Source organism: Bubalus kerabau, chromosome 13 (genome assembly GCF_029407905.1).
Source record: "Bubalus kerabau isolate K-KA32 ecotype Philippines breed swamp buffalo chromosome 13, PCC_UOA_SB_1v2, whole genome shotgun sequence".
Classification (NCBI taxonomy): Eukaryota; Metazoa; Chordata; class Mammalia; order Artiodactyla; family Bovidae; genus Bubalus; species Bubalus kerabau.
The window spans coordinates 60,332,701-60,351,282 of NC_073636.1; the positions used below are offsets into that span (position 1 = coordinate 60,332,701).

The window sequence follows — 18,582 nt, forward strand, 5'->3', positions numbered from 1 at the left end:
GTACATACACTCAACCCTCCCCTCTTCAGGGTTTCAGCGTATGTTAATTAGCACATGCCAGAACAGAGCATGAAAACACATAACCTGCATCGCTAGAAGAGTCTACAAAGGCCCCTGGGTTCCCCTCCAGCCCAGGAATTGAGTGAGGCAGCTGACTTAACTGTTGGCAGCCACCACAGTGCAGACCAGCCAGGTGTCTGGCCCTAGGTCAAAGGGACTGCCAACCACACAGCCAGGGATCACACTAGCCCAGTTAAGGCCAGTAAGGAGTTTTCAGCCCTAGTTGTTTGTTCCGGTGGCCCAGATGAAAAGGTTAATCCACCTAATAGACTTTCATAGGGAGATACTCAACAGCCACTAGTTTTGGGCTTCTGAAGTCAGGGCAGTTGTTCTCAATTGAGGCATTTTGGATCATCCCCCAAATAGGCTGTTGAGTGGGGTATCCTCCTGGCATTAAATAGGTCTGTGCATGCTAAGTCCCTTCAGTTGTGTCTGACTCTTTGTGACCTTGTGGACTATAGTCCGCCAGGTTCTGGGATTCTCCAGACAAGAACACTGGGGTGAGTTACCATGCCCTCCTCCAGGGGATCTTACGGACCCAGGGATCGAAACTGCATCTCTTACATCTCCTGAATTGGCAGGTGGGTTCTTTACCACTAGCACCACCTGCGAAGCCCTAATTAGGTCTGGCCAAGGACATATTGCAACATATAGGATATGTCCTAATAGAAGGATATCCAAAGTTCATCACTAAGTGAAAAATGCAAGTTGTCATGATGATGCCCTAATGAGTGCATATTAAATTCATCTCTACTGTGGGACATGTGTGTTGTTCCTGTTTGATTTTATGAACTACACTATGCTAAACAACCCTGCAAAGTACAGTGTGGGGCACATCTGGTTGCTTCCTTAGGAGATGGCCTTGGGTGGCATTGAGAAAGTGCCCTTCTGAGCTGCAGGGCCCCTTCCCATGCCTGCCCACAGTATATAAAATGTGCCCATCATTGGAAGGACTGGGGCTGAAGCTGAAGCTCCAATACTTCAGCCACCTGATGCAAAGAGCCGACTCATTAGAAAAAACCCTGATGCTGGGAAAGATTGAGGGCAAGAAGAGAAGGGGATGACAGAGGATGAGATGGTTGGATGGCATCACTGACTCAATGGACATGAGTTTGAGCAAACTCCGGGAGATCGTGAAGGACAGGGTTGTGAAGGACAGGGAGGCCTGGTGTGCTGCAGTTCATGGGGTCACAGACTCAGACATGACTTAACGACTGAACAACAACAAATCCCAGCCAGGAGCCCTTTAAAGTTGACTTTGAGTTCATTGGGGGAAGAAGTTGGTGCAGAAATGTGAGTTCCCTGTTGCTCCCTCTAACTGCATTTTTAGGGGGGCGGGGGGACTGCTGCCGGAACTTCTCCCAGGGTCAAGTAAAAGGATATCTTCTTTCTTTAAAATGGACTTTGTTCCCTTGTCAAGGGCTGTGGCCATGTTCTCCCATCCCCCCATTCTACATCCACTCTTATCTCAGGCCAGGCCAAGGAAGCAGAGCGGCAAACACTGCAGACTTCTAGTGTCCAGCCTGGGTCCCAGTCTGAGCAAACTCCTGTGCCACGTGCCTGCGTCTCTCTCTCAGTGGCCTCATGCCTCACCCCACATCCAGTCCCTCAGTAAGTCCTCCAGGTTCTACTGCAAATGCATCCCAAATCCAGCCACCTGTCATCCCTCCCCGGCGGTCTCTGGGGCCCATTGTCTACCTCTCACATCAACAACTGCAGTGACTTCCTTTTGGTCACCCTGTTCTTCTCCTTGCCCCTGACAATCTGTTCACACAGAGTCACCACATCCATTAAAGCCCACCGCATCTTCCTTTAAAGCCCTCAGGAGCTCCCCACTACCCCTAGAAACGTATTACTAAAAGCCCGAAGAGCCCTGTAGGACCTGGCTGCTACCTATCACTGTATCCTTCTGTCCTGCTTTTTTCTTCTGACTTCTTCCGATGTATTATGTATTCTATTTGCCTTGTCCCTCCACTAGATTATAAGCTCCCTGAGGCAGGGGATTGTTTTCTTCACTCCTGTACCCTGACAACCTGATGGCACAGTGCCTGACACATAGTAGGCCCTCAACAAATAACTGGTTGGATGAACATGTGAAATGGAAATAAGACCTCCCAATCAACTGCCTCCCAAAGTAGGTTCTTATTCAGCCACGGAGGGGCATCATTCTAAAGAGTAATCAATAGCTTCAGGTTCTTTCAGCAAAGGCCATTAAGAGGGCAGAACAAAAAGCACAGTGGGGTGGGGGGAGCATGGTGTAAAGGGAATGCCCCCAGCATTTCCCTGCCACCTGGGTTGGATTCAGTTCAGTTCAGTTCAGTTCAGTCCCTCAGTCGTGTCTGACTCTTTGCCACCCCATGAGTCAGCACGCCAGGCCTCCCTGTCCGTCACCAACTCCCGGAGTTCACTCAGACTCACGTCCATCAAGTCGGTGATGCCATCCAGCCATCTCATCCTCTGTCGTCCCCTTCTCCTCCTGCCCCCAATCCCTCCCAGCATCAGAGTCTTTTCCAATGAGTCAACTCTTCGCATGAGGTGGCCAAAGTACTGGAGTTTCAGCTTTAGCATCATTCCTTCCAAGGAAATCCCAGGGCTGATCTCCTTCAGAATGGACTGGTTGGATCTCCTTGCAGTCCAAGGGACTCTCAAGAGTCTTCTCCAACACCACAGTTCAAAAGCATCAATTCTTCGGCGCTCAGCTTTCTTCACAGTCCAACTCTCACATCCATACATGACCACAGGAAAAACCATAGCCTTGACTAGATGAACCTTTGTTGGCAAAGTAATGTCTCTGCTTTTGAATATGCTATCTGGGTTGGTCATAACTTTCCTTCCAAGGAGTAAGCATCTTTTAATTTCATGGCTGCAGTCACCATCTGCAGTGATTTTGGAGCCCCCCAAAATAAAGTCTGACACTGTTTTCACTGTTTCCCCATCTATTTCCCATGAAATGATGGGACCGGATGCCATGATCTTCATTTTCTGAATGTTGAGCTTTAAGCCAACTTTTTCACTCTCCACTTTCACTTTCATCAAGAGGCTTTTGAGTTCCTCTTCACTTTCTGCCATAAGGGTGGTGTCATCTGCATATCTGAGGTTATTGATATTTCTCCCTGGCAATCTTGATTCCAGCTTGTGTTTCTTCCAGTCCAGCATTTTTCAAGATGTACTTTGCATATAAGTTAAATAAGCAGGGTGACAATATACAGCCTTGACGTACTCCTTTTCCTATTTGGAACCAGTCTTTTGTTCCATGTCCAGTTCTAACTGTTGCTTCCTGACCTGCATACAGATTCCTCAAGAGGCACATGCTAGTAAAGTAATGCTCAAAATTCTCCAAGCCAGGCTTCAGCAACACGTGAACCATGAACTTCCTGATGTTCAAGCTGGTTTTAAAAAAGGCAGAGGAACCAGAGATCAAATTGCCAACATCCTCTGGATCATGGAAAAAGCAAGAGAGTTCCAGAAAAACATCTATTTCTGCTTTATTGACTATGCCAAAGCCTTTGACTGTATGGATCACAATAAACTGTGGAAAATTCTTCAAGAGATGGGTTGGATTAGGAAGATTATTAAGGGCCAATCACCTTCACAGTGAGCACCTGAGATCCTCAATGCCCAGCTTAGTTCTTTAGCTTCTACTGATGTGAACTTCTGATGTTCAAGCTGGTTTTAGAAAAGGCAGAGGAACCAGAGATCAAATTGCCAACATCCGCTGGATCATGGAAAAAGCAAGAGAGTTCCAGAAAAACATCTATTTCTGCTTTATTGACTATGCCAAAGCCTTTGACTGTGTGGATCACAATAAACGGTGGAAAATTCTGAAAGAGATGGGAATACCAGACCACCTGATCTGCCTCTTGAGAAATTTGTATGCAGGTCAGGAAGCAACAGTTAGAACTGGACATGGAACAACAGACTGGTTCCAAATAGGAAAAGGAGTTTGTCAAGGCTGTATATATTCACCCTGTTTGTTTAACTTATATGCAGAGTACATCATGAGAAACGCTGGACTGGAAGAAACACAAGCTGGAATCAAGATTGCCGGGAGAAATATCAATAACTTCAGATATGCAGATGACACCACCCTTAGGGCAGAAAGTGAAGAGGAACTCAAAAGCCTCTTGATGAAAGTGAAAGTGGAGAATGAAAAAGTTGGCTTAAAGCTCAACATTCAGAAAACGAAGATCATGGCATCCGGTCCCATCACTTCATGGGAAATAGATGGGGAAACAGGGGAAACAGTGGAAACAGTGTCAGACTTTATTTTCTGGGCTCCAAAATCACTACAGATGGTGACTGCAGCCATGAAATTAAAAGATGCTTACTCCTTGGAAGGAAAGTTATGACCAACCTAGATAGCATATTCAAAAGCAGAGACATTACTTTGTCAAGAAAGGTTCGTCTAGTCAAGGCTATGATTTTTCCTGTGGTCATGTATGGATGTGAGAGTTGGACTATGAAGAAGGCTGAGCGCCGAAGAATTGATGCTTTTGAACTGTGGTGTTGGAGAAGACTCTTGAGAGTCCCTTGGACTGCAAGGACATCCAACCAGTCCATTCTGAAGGAGATCAGCCCTGGGATTTCCTTGGAAGGAATGATGCTAAAGCTGAAACTCCAGTACTTTGGCCACCTCATGCGAAGAGTTGACTCATTGGAAAAGACTCTGATGCTGGGAGGGATTGGGGGCAGGAGGAGAAGGGGACGACAGAGGATGAGATGGCTGGATGGCATCACCGACTTGATGGACGTGAGTCTGAGTGAACTCCGGGAGTTGGTGATAGACAGGGAGGCCTGAGTGCTGCGATTCATGGGGCCGCAAAGAGTCGGACATGACTGAGTGACTGATCTGATCTGATGATAATAGCAGCCGCCATAATTTAAGCACTGATTTTGCGCCAGGTCTTATATGCTCCCTACTTCATGTAGTTTGGTAACAACCTGAAGGTATCATAATTAGCCCATTTTGTGGAGGAAGGTTCTGAGGCCTAGCTCAGTGAAGGGATTTGGCTGAAGTCACATTCCAAGTAAAAGAACCGAGATTTGAATTCCCAGCCACCTGACTCCAAAGCTACGGCTCTGGACCATCAGGATCTACTGCTGTGAATAATGCAGGCCCAGAGACAGCGGTGGGAGAAATGATGGACAGGTGGGGAGAAGGGCAGGGGAAATCAAGGAGGGCTCCTCAGAGGAGGGCACCCTTGAGCTGGGCTGTGAAGGATGACCAGGGGTTGGTTCAGTAGCAAGGAGGTAAAGAGTTTTCCTTCCTCTAGAGAGAAACCCAAAGGGTGCGTGAAGGTATGGGGCAGGTAGATCTGGTATGACATTAGATGAGTCAGCTAACCTCTGGGCTCTGGAAAGGAGCCAGTGCCAGAGACTGCATCTTGTCCCTACTGAGGGACAACACCAAGTTCCCCTTCGGACCCGTGGGATGAGAGAAGGCTGAGGAAACCAAGAATGGACTCCAGAGCCCCAGAGCTAACCCCTTCCTCCTCATTTGACTCTCTCTGCTCTGCAGTCTTCCCATCTATAAAATTGGCTCTCAGCAGAATTTCTGTATTGTAACAATTACTGTATTGCTAGGAACGCTGTTTCCCAAACCTGTGAACTCATGGGCCCCCTGATCAGCCAGTACTGTTGGTTTTGACAACAACTCTGCTTCCAGGGCAGGTTTGGGACACCTCAACTCCCCAGAGGTGATGGAGTTTATTCCAAGATTTCAGACTTATAAGATGGCAAGTCAGCTTGCAACCTCCCTCCCCAGGCCAGGGGTTTGTGCTTTCTTGGATGATTTTCAACCAGGAACTTGGAGGGCAAAGCTCCAGTCAGCAGAGACGCCAAAGGTTCTTAGCAGGTGGGACCACTTGACCCCATGGAGATGGGACAGCTTCCCTTCCATGCAGGCTAACTGCTAAGTCACTTCAGTCATGTCCGAGTCTGTGCAACCCCATAGACGGCAGCCCACCAAGCTCCCCCATCCCTGGGATTCTCCAGGCAAGAACACTGGAGTGGGTTGCCATTTCCTTCTCCAATGCATGAAAGTGAAAAGTGAAAGTGAAGTCGCTCAGTCATGTCTGACTCTTAGTGACCCCATGGACTGCAGCCTACCAGGCTTCTCCATCCATGGGATTTTCCAGGCAAGAGTACTGGAGTGGGGTGCCATTGCCTTCTCTGTCCAGGCAAGCCAAACAGGTCCCCAAATCCCCAGTGGCGGTCATAATTCAGGAGAGACTCTGGCCCCATCTGAACACTCTCCACTCACCAGCCAGATGACAGAGATCTAAAGTTGTAAGTGGTGGGGAAATTTGAGGTGAAGAGGGGTGAGAGTTATCACAAAGGCCAAAAAATTATCTAAACCAATCCCTGAAGCCCCAAGGGCACAGGTAGAAGTGAGCAAGAGACAAAGTACCAGTGTCCTGAGCTGGTCTTGAATTTGAATATTACCATACTGCTTACTGGCTCTATCCTCTCTCTGAGCCTTGATATCCTCATTGCTAAAGGAAGACAATAATCATACCTCTCAGAAGGTTACTGTGAGAAATCAAATAACATGTACGAGGCACACATGCCTCAAGTGTTCGTTGTTACCTGCATCAGGGCAGAAACTAGATAAGCTGTGACCTCAGGGTTCCACTTGCTAACAGCGCTCAGGTTCACAGGAGTGCCTGAGATCTTGAGCACAAGAAAATGGCATTTTCTAAAATTCAAGTCTCTTGCAGATTCAGGATATTTAACAAGGGAGAGAAATCTAGCCCACAGTTGGTAGGCACATGCTCAGTGCCAGGCCCAAGGGTGCATGGTGGGGTTCCTTGAGGGTCACCCCCCATGCACAGTCTTCAGGGGAGAGAGTCAGTCACTAAAGGACACAGAGGCAGGTGAGGGGCAAGACAGACGCCAGGAGCTTGTCACAGGCAGACGTGGCCTGTCAGGAAGCCAGAGAGCCTTTCTCGAGAGGACTTTGGAGCTGAGAGCTGGACGTTGTACGGTATTCATCCAAGTGGTCAGAGAGCTGATGAGGAATGTGCCAGGAAAAGGGAGCAGAAGGTGCAAAGGGCAGGAAGCCCCAAAGCATGTGGTTCATGCTCGGAGCCAAGTGAGGCATGTACACTTGAATGAATGAATCTCTTTGAACCAGTCTTTGTAATATCAGATTCTAAATGAATTTAACCAGATGGTTAAGTAAATTATGGCACATTCACACAGTGAATACAATGCAGTCATTTATAAGGAACGAGTGATCATGCATGAAAATGGATTCTCTCCAAGATACCTGGTAAGTGATTTCCAAGAATAGGGCCTACATGTGCCAGGCACTGTTCTTAGCACTGCACAAGTATTAACCCATGATCCTCACCCCAACCCCATGAGGGAGAAAAGAAAGAAAAACACGAAGTATAGGTTACAAAAAGCAGTTTATTAATGTGTACAGTGCACATCACGAAGGAGAAATGAAGTAAAAAGTAACTCAAAAATGCAAGGTTAGAATTCTAGTTTATATAGCGTCTTCAACAAGGAACAATAAATCTGTAGAAAAATGGCGGGACAAAGGAAAGCTTTTTAGGCTTCCAAAGATGGCAGATTGTGGGAAGGTAAATACAGGGGAGGAAACTAATAGAAGGTTTGTTTGTAGATTCCTCTGGTGTCATCTCTAGGTTGAAATGTCTGTCTCTAATAAAAGAATTTATATCCTGCCTTTAGGGGTAGAAAAGGGGGAGGTTTTCTGCTTCCTGTTTTCAGTATAAAATAATTTTCATGTCGAAGAGGCACATTTTGGAATGACATACTGTGGTTTCCTTCACTTCCTCCCACATATAATAAATCTATATAAATATGTATTTGCTTGTATCTGTATAGACACCACGAACATGCTGGAAAGACACACCAAATGCTAATTGTGGTGGTCAGAAGGGTATATATAACTTCTGTTATACCTTAGAATTTTGACCTGTGCACTTCCAGATGGACAAGCTGGATTTAGAAAAAGCAGAGGAACCAGAGATCAAATTGCCAACATCCGCTGTTTCATAGAAAAAGCAAGGGATTAAAAAAAAAACAAAAAACAACAAAAACCTGCTTCTTTGACTACACTGAAGTGTTTGACTGTGTGGATCACAACAAACTGTGGAAAATTCTGAAAGAGATGGAAATACCAGACCATCTTACCTGTCTCCTGAGAAACCTGTACGCAGGACAAGAAGCAACAGTTAAAACTGGACATGGAACAACAGACTGGTTCCAAATTGGGAAAGGATTATGTCAAAGCTGTATACTGTCACCCTGCTTATTTAACTTCTATGCAGAGTATATCATGAAAAATGCAGGGCTGGATGAATCACAAGCTGGAATCAAGACTGCTGGGAGAAATATCAACAATCTCAGATATGCAGATGATATGACTTAAATGACAAAAAGCAAAGAGGAACTAAAGAGACTCTTGGTAAGGATGAAAGAGGGGAGTGAAGAAGTTGGCTTAAAATGGGATTCCCTGGTGGCTCAGATGGTAAAGAATCTGCCTGCAATGCAGGAGATCTGGCTTCTATTCCTGAGTTGGGATGAACCCTTGGAGAAAGGAATGGTTACCCACTCCAGCAGAATTCCATGGACAGAGGAACCTAGTGGGCTATAGTCTGTGGGGTTGCAAAGAGTTGGACGTAACTGAGGACTAGGAACTAAAGAGTTCTTGATGAGGATGAAAGAGTTGGCCTAAAACTCACCATTAAAAAAAACAAAGATCATGGCATCTGGTCCCATCACTTCATGGCAAATGAAGTGACAGATTTTCTTTTCTTGGGCTCCCAGATCACTGCAGATGGTGACAGCAACCACGAAATTAAAAGATGCTTGCTCCTAGGCAGAAAAGCTACAACAAACCTAAATAGTGTATTAAAAAGCAGAGACATCACTTTGCTAACAAAGATCTGTATAGTCAAAGTTATGGTTTTTCAGTAGTCATGTACAGATGTGAGAGCTGAACCATAAGGAAGGCTGAGCACCAAAGAATTGATGCTTTTGAACAGTGGTGCTGGAGAAAACTCTAGAGAGTCCCTTGGACAGCAAGGAGATCAAACCAGTCAATCCTAAAGGAAATCAACCCTGAATATACATTGGGGAACTGATGCTGAAACTCCAATACTTTGGCCACCTAATGCAAAGAGCTGAGTCATTGAAAAGACCCCAATGCTGGGAAAGATTGAAGTTAGGAGGACAAGGGCGTGACAGAGGATGAGATGGTTGGATGGTATCACCATTTCAATGGACATGAGTTTGACCAAACTCTGGGAGATAGTGAAGAACAGGGAAGCCTGGCGTGCTGCAGCCCATGGGGTGGCAGAGTCGGACACAACTGAGTGACTGAACAACAGTCTTAACAACACAGATCTCACAGTGATTACATTATGAATCTGCACTGTGAATTTCCCTTTGCCATACATTCAACAACTCATGTTTAAGCCTCTACTATGTGTCAGGCACTATTCTGGAATCAGAGATCATTAAAGCCTTCCTAGCCCTTGGAGATCATCTAGATAAACCCCTTGTCTTTACAGAAGCTCAGAGAGGGGGAAGAACTTACCCAAGTGACACAGCAAGTCACTGGCAATGCCAAATCTAGAACCCAGGACTCCCTCCTCCCTGCCCACAGCTCTTCTCACCTCACCCTGGAAACTCTCATAGGGTTCTTGTGTTTCTTGTTCTCCGGGAAGGACTCTTTTTAGGGAAATGCTCTGTATTGGTGCCCTGACAACCTTGCACATATATCCACCTAGACCATGGAGGCAAGGTTTGACTATGGCTGACCTAAGCCTTGGTGGAACTCCTAGGATCTGCGGGAACATGGGAAGTCAGGCAGTCTTGTGAGGAGCTGCCAAAAGGTCAGTTCTGTCTTCAGGGGGACTGCTGTCATTGGGCATTTCTCATCTGTCACCCTGGTTTCAATGAGGTGGGATTTCCATCCCCCTCTTTTATATATATATATTTATTTGGCTGTACTGAGTCTTAGTTGCGGCACACAGGATCTTCATTTTGTTGCGGCATGTGGGATCTAGTTCCCTCTCTAGGGATCAAATCCGGGCTCTCTGTGTTGGAAGTGTGGAGTCTTAGCCACTGGACTACCAGGAATGTCCCAAAACACCAACTTCTGCTTCATTTCAGCCACTGTTAATTTGGTTTCTGTCACAGTTGAGTTCAGTTGCTCAATCATGTCCAACTCTTTGCGACCCCATGGACTGTAGCACGCCAGGCTTCCCTATCCATCACCATCTCCCTGAGCTTGCTCAAACTCATGTCCATTGAGTCAGTGATGCCATCCAACCATTTCATCCTCTGTTGTCCACTTCCTCTGCTTTCAGTCTTTCCTAGCATCAGGGTCTTTCTAATGAATCAGTTCTTCGGATCAGGTGACCAAAGGATTGGAGCTTCAGCTTTAGCATCAGTCCTTCCAGGACTGACTTCCTTTAGGTTTCTGTCACAGACCATATCCTAAATAATGCACAAATTGCCAAAGCAGTCACAGCCTCCCTGAGATTCAAAGGAAAGGGGACATAGATGATAAGAGTGTTAAAGAACTTTGGGGTCATGTTTTTAACATGAGCTGGTCAACCCCTTCAGACCCTGGCTAAACCTGGCTACCTCAGGGAAGCATGTCACCACAGTCCACGTTAAGTTACACATCTCTGTCATATGTCCTTCGGAGCACAAGGCCATGAACCACCCTCACAGTAAGGATTTGAAACTTTACATTTATCTTTGTGGTTATTTGATTGGATCTCCCTCACGAGACCGTAAGTCCTATGAGGTCAGGGACTGAGTCTGTCTCCTTTACTACTGTTACCCCAGCATCTAACACAGCGCATGACATAGAGTAGGTGCTCAATAAGTATACGTATGTAAGTTATGAATGGATGAATGAATGAATGAATCCGGACAAGAGAGGGACAGGTTTCCTGCAGCGCAGTGTAAACGCTGAAGACTCCTCCTCAATAGAAAAACAGAGCTCAGGATCGTGACCCACTGACTGGAATGCTAACATGAACGCACATCTGCGCGAACCTCTCACAACCATCCTTTTCCAGGATGAGTAGGTGTGGATTTAGTAGTCCCCCGGCTAGTAGCTGGCCGATTCCCAATTCTTACTCTTGCTTCTCATACGCGGAAACTGGATTAGTGATGCCCTCACCGCCGGTAGCACGGAGAAAGGAAGGGTGGGGGAAGCAGCCCGGCCTCTCTGAAAGGCAGCATCCGGAGGCCTCGGGGCTTCCGGGTTTCCGGTTTTCCCCGCCCCCCGTCCCCCACTGCCCCGCGGCCGGGGCTCCGGGGACGTGCGCGCCGTGTGGGGCGCGCACGCAGGGCGGGGCGTGCGGGGGCGCGCGCGTGCGCAGCCGTAGCGCGGAGGGTCCAGGCAGAGCCGAGGAATCGCCGCGAGATCCGGTCTCGGTCCACGCTGCCTGTCGCACAGCCAGTCGGCCAACCCAGCGTCCGCCGCTACCGCAGCCATGGGAGTGCAGGTGGAGACCATCTCTCCCGGAGACGGTGAGTAGGCGCGCGCCGGGTGGCCCCGGGGTGCCCCGGCCACCGCGCGCATCCGCTCACCTCGCGCGTCTGTCTGTCTCCTCAGGGCGCACCTTCCCGAAGCGTGGCCAGACCTGCGTGGTGCACTACACGGGTGAGTCGCAGGATCGGGGTAGGGGGCGGCTCGGGGGTCGGGGGGCAGCCGGCGCGGCCTGGGGGCAAAGGCCTGGGGCGTGGCGGCGGCAGGCCCGCGTGGCCCGAGGCCGAGGCCTGGATGGTGGCAGCGCCCCCGAGGGGGCAGCGTCGGGCCTGCCGAACCTCGGGCGGTCCGAGCCGGCGCGCGTGCCGGACTTTATTCTGCACTTCGAAAGCGGTTCTGTGTCAGAGATGCTGTCGTTCTGCCCACAGCGCGGATGGGGAAACTGAGGCGTGGGGCGGCCAAGTCACTTGTCCAAGGTCACAAGCTCAGGATGGGCAGAGCTCTAGCCAAGGACCATCAGAGAGGATTTATAGCATTTCTGTGCCCGGTTTACACCCTATTCCCGCTTCCGCCCCACCCTTCGATGGAGATAAGAAGGGCGAGGTAATTACTAGTTCGTGGGAACTCGGCCCCGCGCTGCGGGTGGAGAGACATCCCACTTTCTAAGTCTTGGCTCTGGCCCAGCCTGGCCTTGGCGAAGTTAGATCTGCAACGTCCTTTTCCTTTTCTTAGTTTTGAGCCACTTTATAAATCCGAGCCTCAGTAGCGGTGATGGCCCGGGTTGACATAACATGTAATTCAGCCCCCCAGTCTTTCTAAGAGTAGAGACTTATCCCCTTTCAAAAGATAAGGAAACTGAGGCCCAGTTAGGAAAACAAACAGTATTATAAGCCAAAGGAAGTATTAGACTCTCAGCCAGAATTTTAACATGACAGTCATATTCCTTGAGACCATTTTTTACTCTATGCCCTTACAAGGTTCTCCTGGGTTGTACTTGGTAGGGAGGGGAGGGGGGAGGCTGAGCAGGCGGAGACTTAGCTGTAGTGGGTGCTGGTGATTGGTGTGGCCACAGTTGTTAATATGAACAACCTTCCCTCCCCTTCCTCCTCCCTTTTTCCTCCTTCCCACCCTTTCCTCTGTTCTCCTCCTTCCTCTATGTCTCTCTGCTCCCCCACCCCCTCAAGTAGGCTGTAGGCAGTTCTGAACCTGCTGCTCGGGGATGAGCTCTCCCCTTCTCTCTCAGATCATGTCGGGTGGGGGAGCCCTCTGTTGAGGGAAATGACTTTTCTTTGGGAAGGGAAAAAGGCAGCTAACATTTCCCTCTCTGGTGCCCTTTTATTTTTCTGGGTTTTTTATTCCTCTGGCCCTTCTCCCTGTGTAGAAAAGGGGGTGGGGGTGTAGGGAGTTAGGGATAGAACTTTTAAAAAGGCTACCATAGGAGGAAGTATTGAAACCTATCTTGGTAGGGAACTATCTCATACCTACAAAAGAAACTGTAAAGTGGTTTTGATGTTTTAAATGGTTGTCTTTGTAGACCGTGGTCAGCACCTGAGCCCTGGAGGTCTAGTGGAAGAGAACATGTCAGTTTGGTTGATTTTGATCTGTGAGATGAGAAGATTAACCATTGCCTTTTACAGTGCTGGGTGAGTGGGCAGTTCATTCAGTTCCCACAGCCAACTGAGGTAGGGACTCAGAGAAGTGATGAGTTGACTTCTCCCCCCTTTCCTCCCAGTTTCTAAGTAGTCACATTAGGTTAATTGGCTCCACCTGTGCCATTCCCAAGTCTGTGCCCCTTGTCCTTGGCTCACCCATCTTCTGGGGCTGATAGCAGGACTGGACACCAGCATGTTGGCAGAACAAAGTTTCACTGTGCCTCTTAGTGAAGTGTCCCCACGCCGCACGTCTGGAGCCTTTTCCTAAGAGAACAGATGGCTGTGGGACCCAGAACACCATCGGGGCTCCCAGTGCCTCTTCTCCAAGTCTCTGTTTTCCTCGAGGGTGGCACCCACCCACACGTTCCCAGAACAGCGGTGTGACCCTGGCATGCATTAGGACAAAAGCTTTCTTTTTTATTTCAGTTTTGATAAGCCCTACAAAGACACCCTGGTGAGAAGCCAGCTCTGCCTCATGCTCACAGAATAGGCTGTTCTTGAGCAGGCTTCTTTGTTCTTGTGGGTCTTTGCCATCAGCCTCCCAGGAAGAACCTGTTTGAGACCTGTGGGGGCGTGAGAGGAGTGGGTAAACGCTTTGAGATTTCATCTGTAGCAGTTGAGTGACTTAAAAGCCACTTGGAACAGAATCCATCTTGAAGGAACATGGTGAAGAGTATCATAAAAATCTGAGGGTCCTCAAATGCAAGAGAACCTCTCCTCACTGAACCTTGAGGAGGAGAAATTCTCATGATCCTCCTAGTTTTCATCTTGTTTTTCTCTCTCCACCTATCTCAGTAGTCTCCTGTTAGGGCTGTTTCTCTGCTTCTCCCAAGTCATGGATTGTGGACATCCCTGTGTGCCCACCTCCCACCCCTGCCCCCTGTTTCTCTGTCTTCTTTTGCATAGCTAGCTCAGACTGCTTGGCTGTGTGGCTCCAGTGGTTACAGTTCCTAGGACGGAGAATCTGATTGACCCAGGTTCAGGTCAGGTGAATTCTCTAGATCCAGTCTGCTCTGGCCAGGTAACTGCTGCTGCTGATTTGGGAGCAGCTTCAAAGGATCAGCTGGAAATAAGGAAGCCAAGATCTTCTCTCGGTCACCAGGAATATGATTAGCACAGGCTGACTTTGACCACATGGATGTTCTAAATGCTTCTGGTGGCTGCCAGTTGTATCCTGGATGCCACTCTCCAGGCTCCTTCTGGTAACTTCCACAGCCTCTAGCAGAGCACAGCATGAGCACGGCCTCAAAGAAAGGCCTGTACCCTATCTACGTGATGTCAGAAGGGAAGGTGAAAACTGTACTGTCTGTAGCCAAGCCCCTCCTAGTAGCATGACAGGCAGGCATTGAGGTGAGAGGGAGGAAGTGGAAAGATAACCTGCCAAATAGGTGCCTGGAGGATCAGGTGGATCCTCATGGCTCTCTCCTTGCCTCCAGTAGCTTCATCATCTTTATTATTGAGCTTGTCCTGACACACTGCTAGGCTTATGTCCCTTTTACTCCCATCAGCAGGCCACGTGCCTGCCATTGTCAGAGCAACCTCAAGTGGAGTGAGGAATTCTTTTTTTATAGTTGACATCTTGTCCTCGGGATCAGGTTTAACTTGTCTGTAGCCTGACTTCTGACTGAGAAAAACCAAGGATCCCTCGGCTTCATCACTGCAGGAGGTCCACTTGAAGGGACACTGCAGCTCCCCTCCCCACCCGCTGCTTTTCTTTAGCCTCTGGCTCCCCTCTCCTCCCTGCTTTATTCCACCCCCTCCCCTGCTGGGTGTTTCTTGGCTGGTGATGCGAAGTCTGGAGGAAGGCTCGCCCCCAGCAGAGACTGCTCAGATGGCTTCCCCCATGTGTGCCGGCTTTAGGCAGACCGACTGTAACTGTTTGGGCAGGGCCACAGCAGGACCCTTTTCCTTCCTACAGCAGATAATTATTGAGCAACAGAAACCAGCCAGGCACTGGGGACACAGCCAGTGAACTAAACAAAGGCCTGGTCTGGTGGGGAAGAGACTAGCAGCATGAAGGTATGACACATCAGGTGGTGAGAAGCTCTGTGGAGAGAGGTTAAAGCAGAGTGAGGGCCTGGGAAAGGGGTTTACAGCTTTTAGTGAGGGTGGTTGGAAAAAACTTCTTACAAAAGGACACTTAATTATTTGCCCAAAGGAAGTTGGGAGAGACTGATGTGGCTGTCAAGGAGAAGAGTCTTCCAGGCAAAGAGAGGAGCTAGCGCGGAAGCCCGGAGGCTGGAGCATGACTTGGTATATTAGCTGGAGTGGATTGTTTGAGGGAGAAGGTAGTAGATGAGGTCATGGTGGGGCTTTCTTTCTGAGATGGGAGTCATGAGCTGATCTGGATTTTAACAGAATCGCCTCCCTTCTAGCTACTGTGTGGACACTGGAGTGTTGGTGGCATTGCGGAAACAGGGCCCTCGTTGTATCCTGGGTGTTCAGAGCATGCCAAGGGCAGGTGTGCAGAAGTGGTACCACGTGGACAGTGATCCCCAAAGAAGATGTGGGCCCTTCACTGGGTTCAGATTTTAGCTTGGGCACGTGATCTACTTTTCTCAGCCTCCGTATGCCATCTATTAAAAATGGGAGAAGCAATGCCTGCTGTGAGGAGTTGCCGGGGGCAATGCCTCTGGGAGGGGCGGCAGCAGCAGTGATGCTATCACTGCACACTGTGTCACGAAAGGCCCCTGTGTCCCCAGCGCTTGGTGTTTCATCACCCCTCAGTTTAGGGTTGGCAGAGTTGCTTAGGCTGAGACCCTTCCATTTCACAGATGAGGAAATAGGTAATTATAAAAAAGATGACTCTGAGTGAAGGTTCATCTTAAAACAGGCCTCCACATTGCCTGCAGAATATTTTGGCTAAGAAAACTGCAGCTGTTCTCTTTAATTTGAGACCAGAGGAGTTTTAGTATTTGTTATTGATGCTTGGTGGGTGTAAGATGGTCAGGGTTGGGCTGCACCAGCTCACTAGTGTGTGCAAGTTAAAGTGTCAGTCCTTTTACCTTCAAGTTTCCATAACATAATTGGATTTTAACATTTTGCAAATGGACCTTGCTATGGAAATGATATTTTCCTTCCTCTGAGATTGTGATTACCAAAATATTGAATCACATGGATGCCAGTTTCTTCTTCCACAGGTGAGAGCAGAAGGCTCACTTGTCTTAAATGAACTAAAGACTGCATAGAATTCTGGTATCTATGTGCAACTGTTATTTGTAAAGTTGTCAGAATTAGAGAAAAATCAAAATAGAACAGTTATTACCCACGTGCCCACCACCTAGATTCCATGATGGTTGACATTTTGTCATGTTTGCCAATTCTGTCTACTTCCAGGTGTATGTAGATAGATATAATCGATCTTGAGTTTTTAGCTGAGCCATTAGAAGCTGCTGACATGATCAGATTAGATCAGATCAGTCGCTCAGTCGTGTCCGACTCTTTGCCACCCCATGAATTGCAGCACGCCAGGCCTCCCTGTCCATCACCAACTCCCAGAGTTCACTCAGACTCACGGCCATCCAGTCAGTGATGCCATCCAGACATCTCATCCTCTGTCGTCCCCTTCTCCTGCCCCCAATCCCTCCCAGCATCAGAGTCTTTTCCAATGAGTCAACTCTTCACGTGAGGTGGCCAAAGTACTGGAGTTTCAGCTTTAGCATCATTCCTTCCAAAGAAATCCCAGGGCTGATCTCCTTCAGGATGGACTGGTTGGATCTCCTTGCAGTCCAAGGGACTCTCAAGAGTCTTCTCCAACACCACAGTTCAAAAGCATCAATTCTTCGGTGCTCAGCCTTCTTCACAGTCCAACTCTCACATCCATACATGACCACAGGAAAAACCATAGCTTTGACTAGACGAACCTTTCTTGGCAAAGTAATATCTCTGCTTTTGAATATGCTGTCTAGGTTGGTCATAACTTTCCTTCCAAGGAGTAAGCATCTTTTAATTTCATGGCTGCAGTCACCATCTGTAGTGATTTTGGAGCCCAGAAAAATAGTCTGACACTGTTTCCACTGTTTCCCCATCTATTTCCCATGAAGTGGTGGGACCGGACGCCATGATCTTCGTTTTCTGAATGTTGAGCTTTAAGCCAACTTTTTCACTCTCCACTTTCACTTTCATCAAGAGGCTTTTGAGTTCCTCTTCACTTTCTGCCATAAGGGTGGTGTCATCTGCATATCTGAGGTTATTGATATTTCTCCCGGCAATCTTGATTCCAGCTTGTGTTTCTTCCAGTCCAGCGTTTCTCATGATGTACTCTGCATATAAGTTAAATAAACAGGGTGACCATATACAGCCTTGACAAACTCCTTTTCCTATTTGGAACCAGTCTGTTGTTCCATGTCCAGTTCTAACTGTTGCTTCCTGACCTGCATACAAATTTCTCAAGAGGCAGATCAGGTGGTCTGGTATTCCCATGTCTTTCAGAATTTTCCACAGTTTATTGTGATCCACACAGTCAAAGGCTTTGGCATAGTCAATAAAGCAGAAATAGATGTTTTTCTGGAACTCTCTTGCTTTTTCCATGATCCAGCGGATGTTGGCAATTTGATCTCTGGTTCCTCTGCCTTTTCTAAAACCAGCTTGAACATCAGGAAGTTCACGGTTCACATATTGCTGAAGCCTGGCTTGGAGAATTTTGAGCATGACTTTACTAGCGTGTGAGATGAGTGCAATTGTGCGGTAGCTTGAGCATTCTTTGGCATTGCCTTTCTTTGGGATTGGAATGAAAACTGACCTTTTCCAGTCCTGTGGCCACTGCTGAGTTTTCCAAATTTGCTGGCATATTGAATGAAGCACTTTCACAGCATCATCTTTCAGGATTTGGAACAGCTCAGCTGGAATTTCATCACCTCCACTAGCTTTGTTCGTAGTGATGCTTTCTAAGGCCCACTTGACTTCACATTCCAGGATGTCTGGCTCTAGGTCAGTGATCACACCATCGTGATTATCTGGGTCGTGAAGATCTTTTTTGTACAGTTCTTCTGTGTATTCTTGCCATCTCTTCTTAATATCTTCTGCTTCTGTTAGGTCCATACCATTTCTGTCCTTTATCGAGCTCATCTTTTCATGAAATGTTCCTTTGGTATCTCTGATTTTCTTGAAGAGATCCCTAGTCTTTCCCATTCTGTTGTTTTCCTCTATTTCTTTGCATTGATCGCTGAAGAAGGCTTTCTTATCTCTTCTTGGCTATTCTTTGGAACTCTGCATTCAGATGTTTATATCTTTCCTTTTCTCCTTTGCTTTTCACTTCTCTTCTTTTCACAGCTATTTGTAAGGCCTCCCCATACAGCCATTTTGCTTTTTTGCATTTCTTTTCTATGGGAATGGTCTTGATCCCTGTCTCCTGTACAGTGTCACGAACCTCATTCCATAGTTCAT

General features: G+C 47.8%; 1 protein-coding gene and 1 long non-coding RNA gene across 4 annotated transcripts in view; both read left to right on the top strand.

Moving 5' to 3' along the window:
* Nucleotides 1-9,566: 9,566 nt before the first annotated feature.
* FKBP1A (FKBP prolyl isomerase 1A) overlaps nt 9,567-18,582 on the top strand; it is a 29,375-nt gene continuing 20,359 nt past the window's right edge. The window contains exons 1-3 of one of the 3 annotated variants that reach the window (XR_008701615.1): nt 9,567-11,586; nt 11,672-11,719; nt 13,080-13,188. Coding sequence is in view for 2 of the 3 variants with exons in the window: in XM_055544656.1 (XP_055400631.1) it covers nt 11,131-11,586; nt 11,672-11,719 (504 nt within the window). In the remaining variant the exon portion in view is untranslated. The remainder of the gene's footprint in view (nt 11,587-11,671; nt 11,720-13,079; nt 13,189-18,582) is intronic. The other 2 variants (XM_055544656.1, XM_055544657.1) reach the window with 2 other exon arrangements.
* LOC129625804 (uncharacterized) lies at nt 13,213-15,793 on the top strand. Its single transcript, XR_008701616.1, has 2 exons — nt 13,213-15,216; nt 15,356-15,793. It is a non-coding gene; the product is annotated as an uncharacterized LOC129625804 (long non-coding RNA).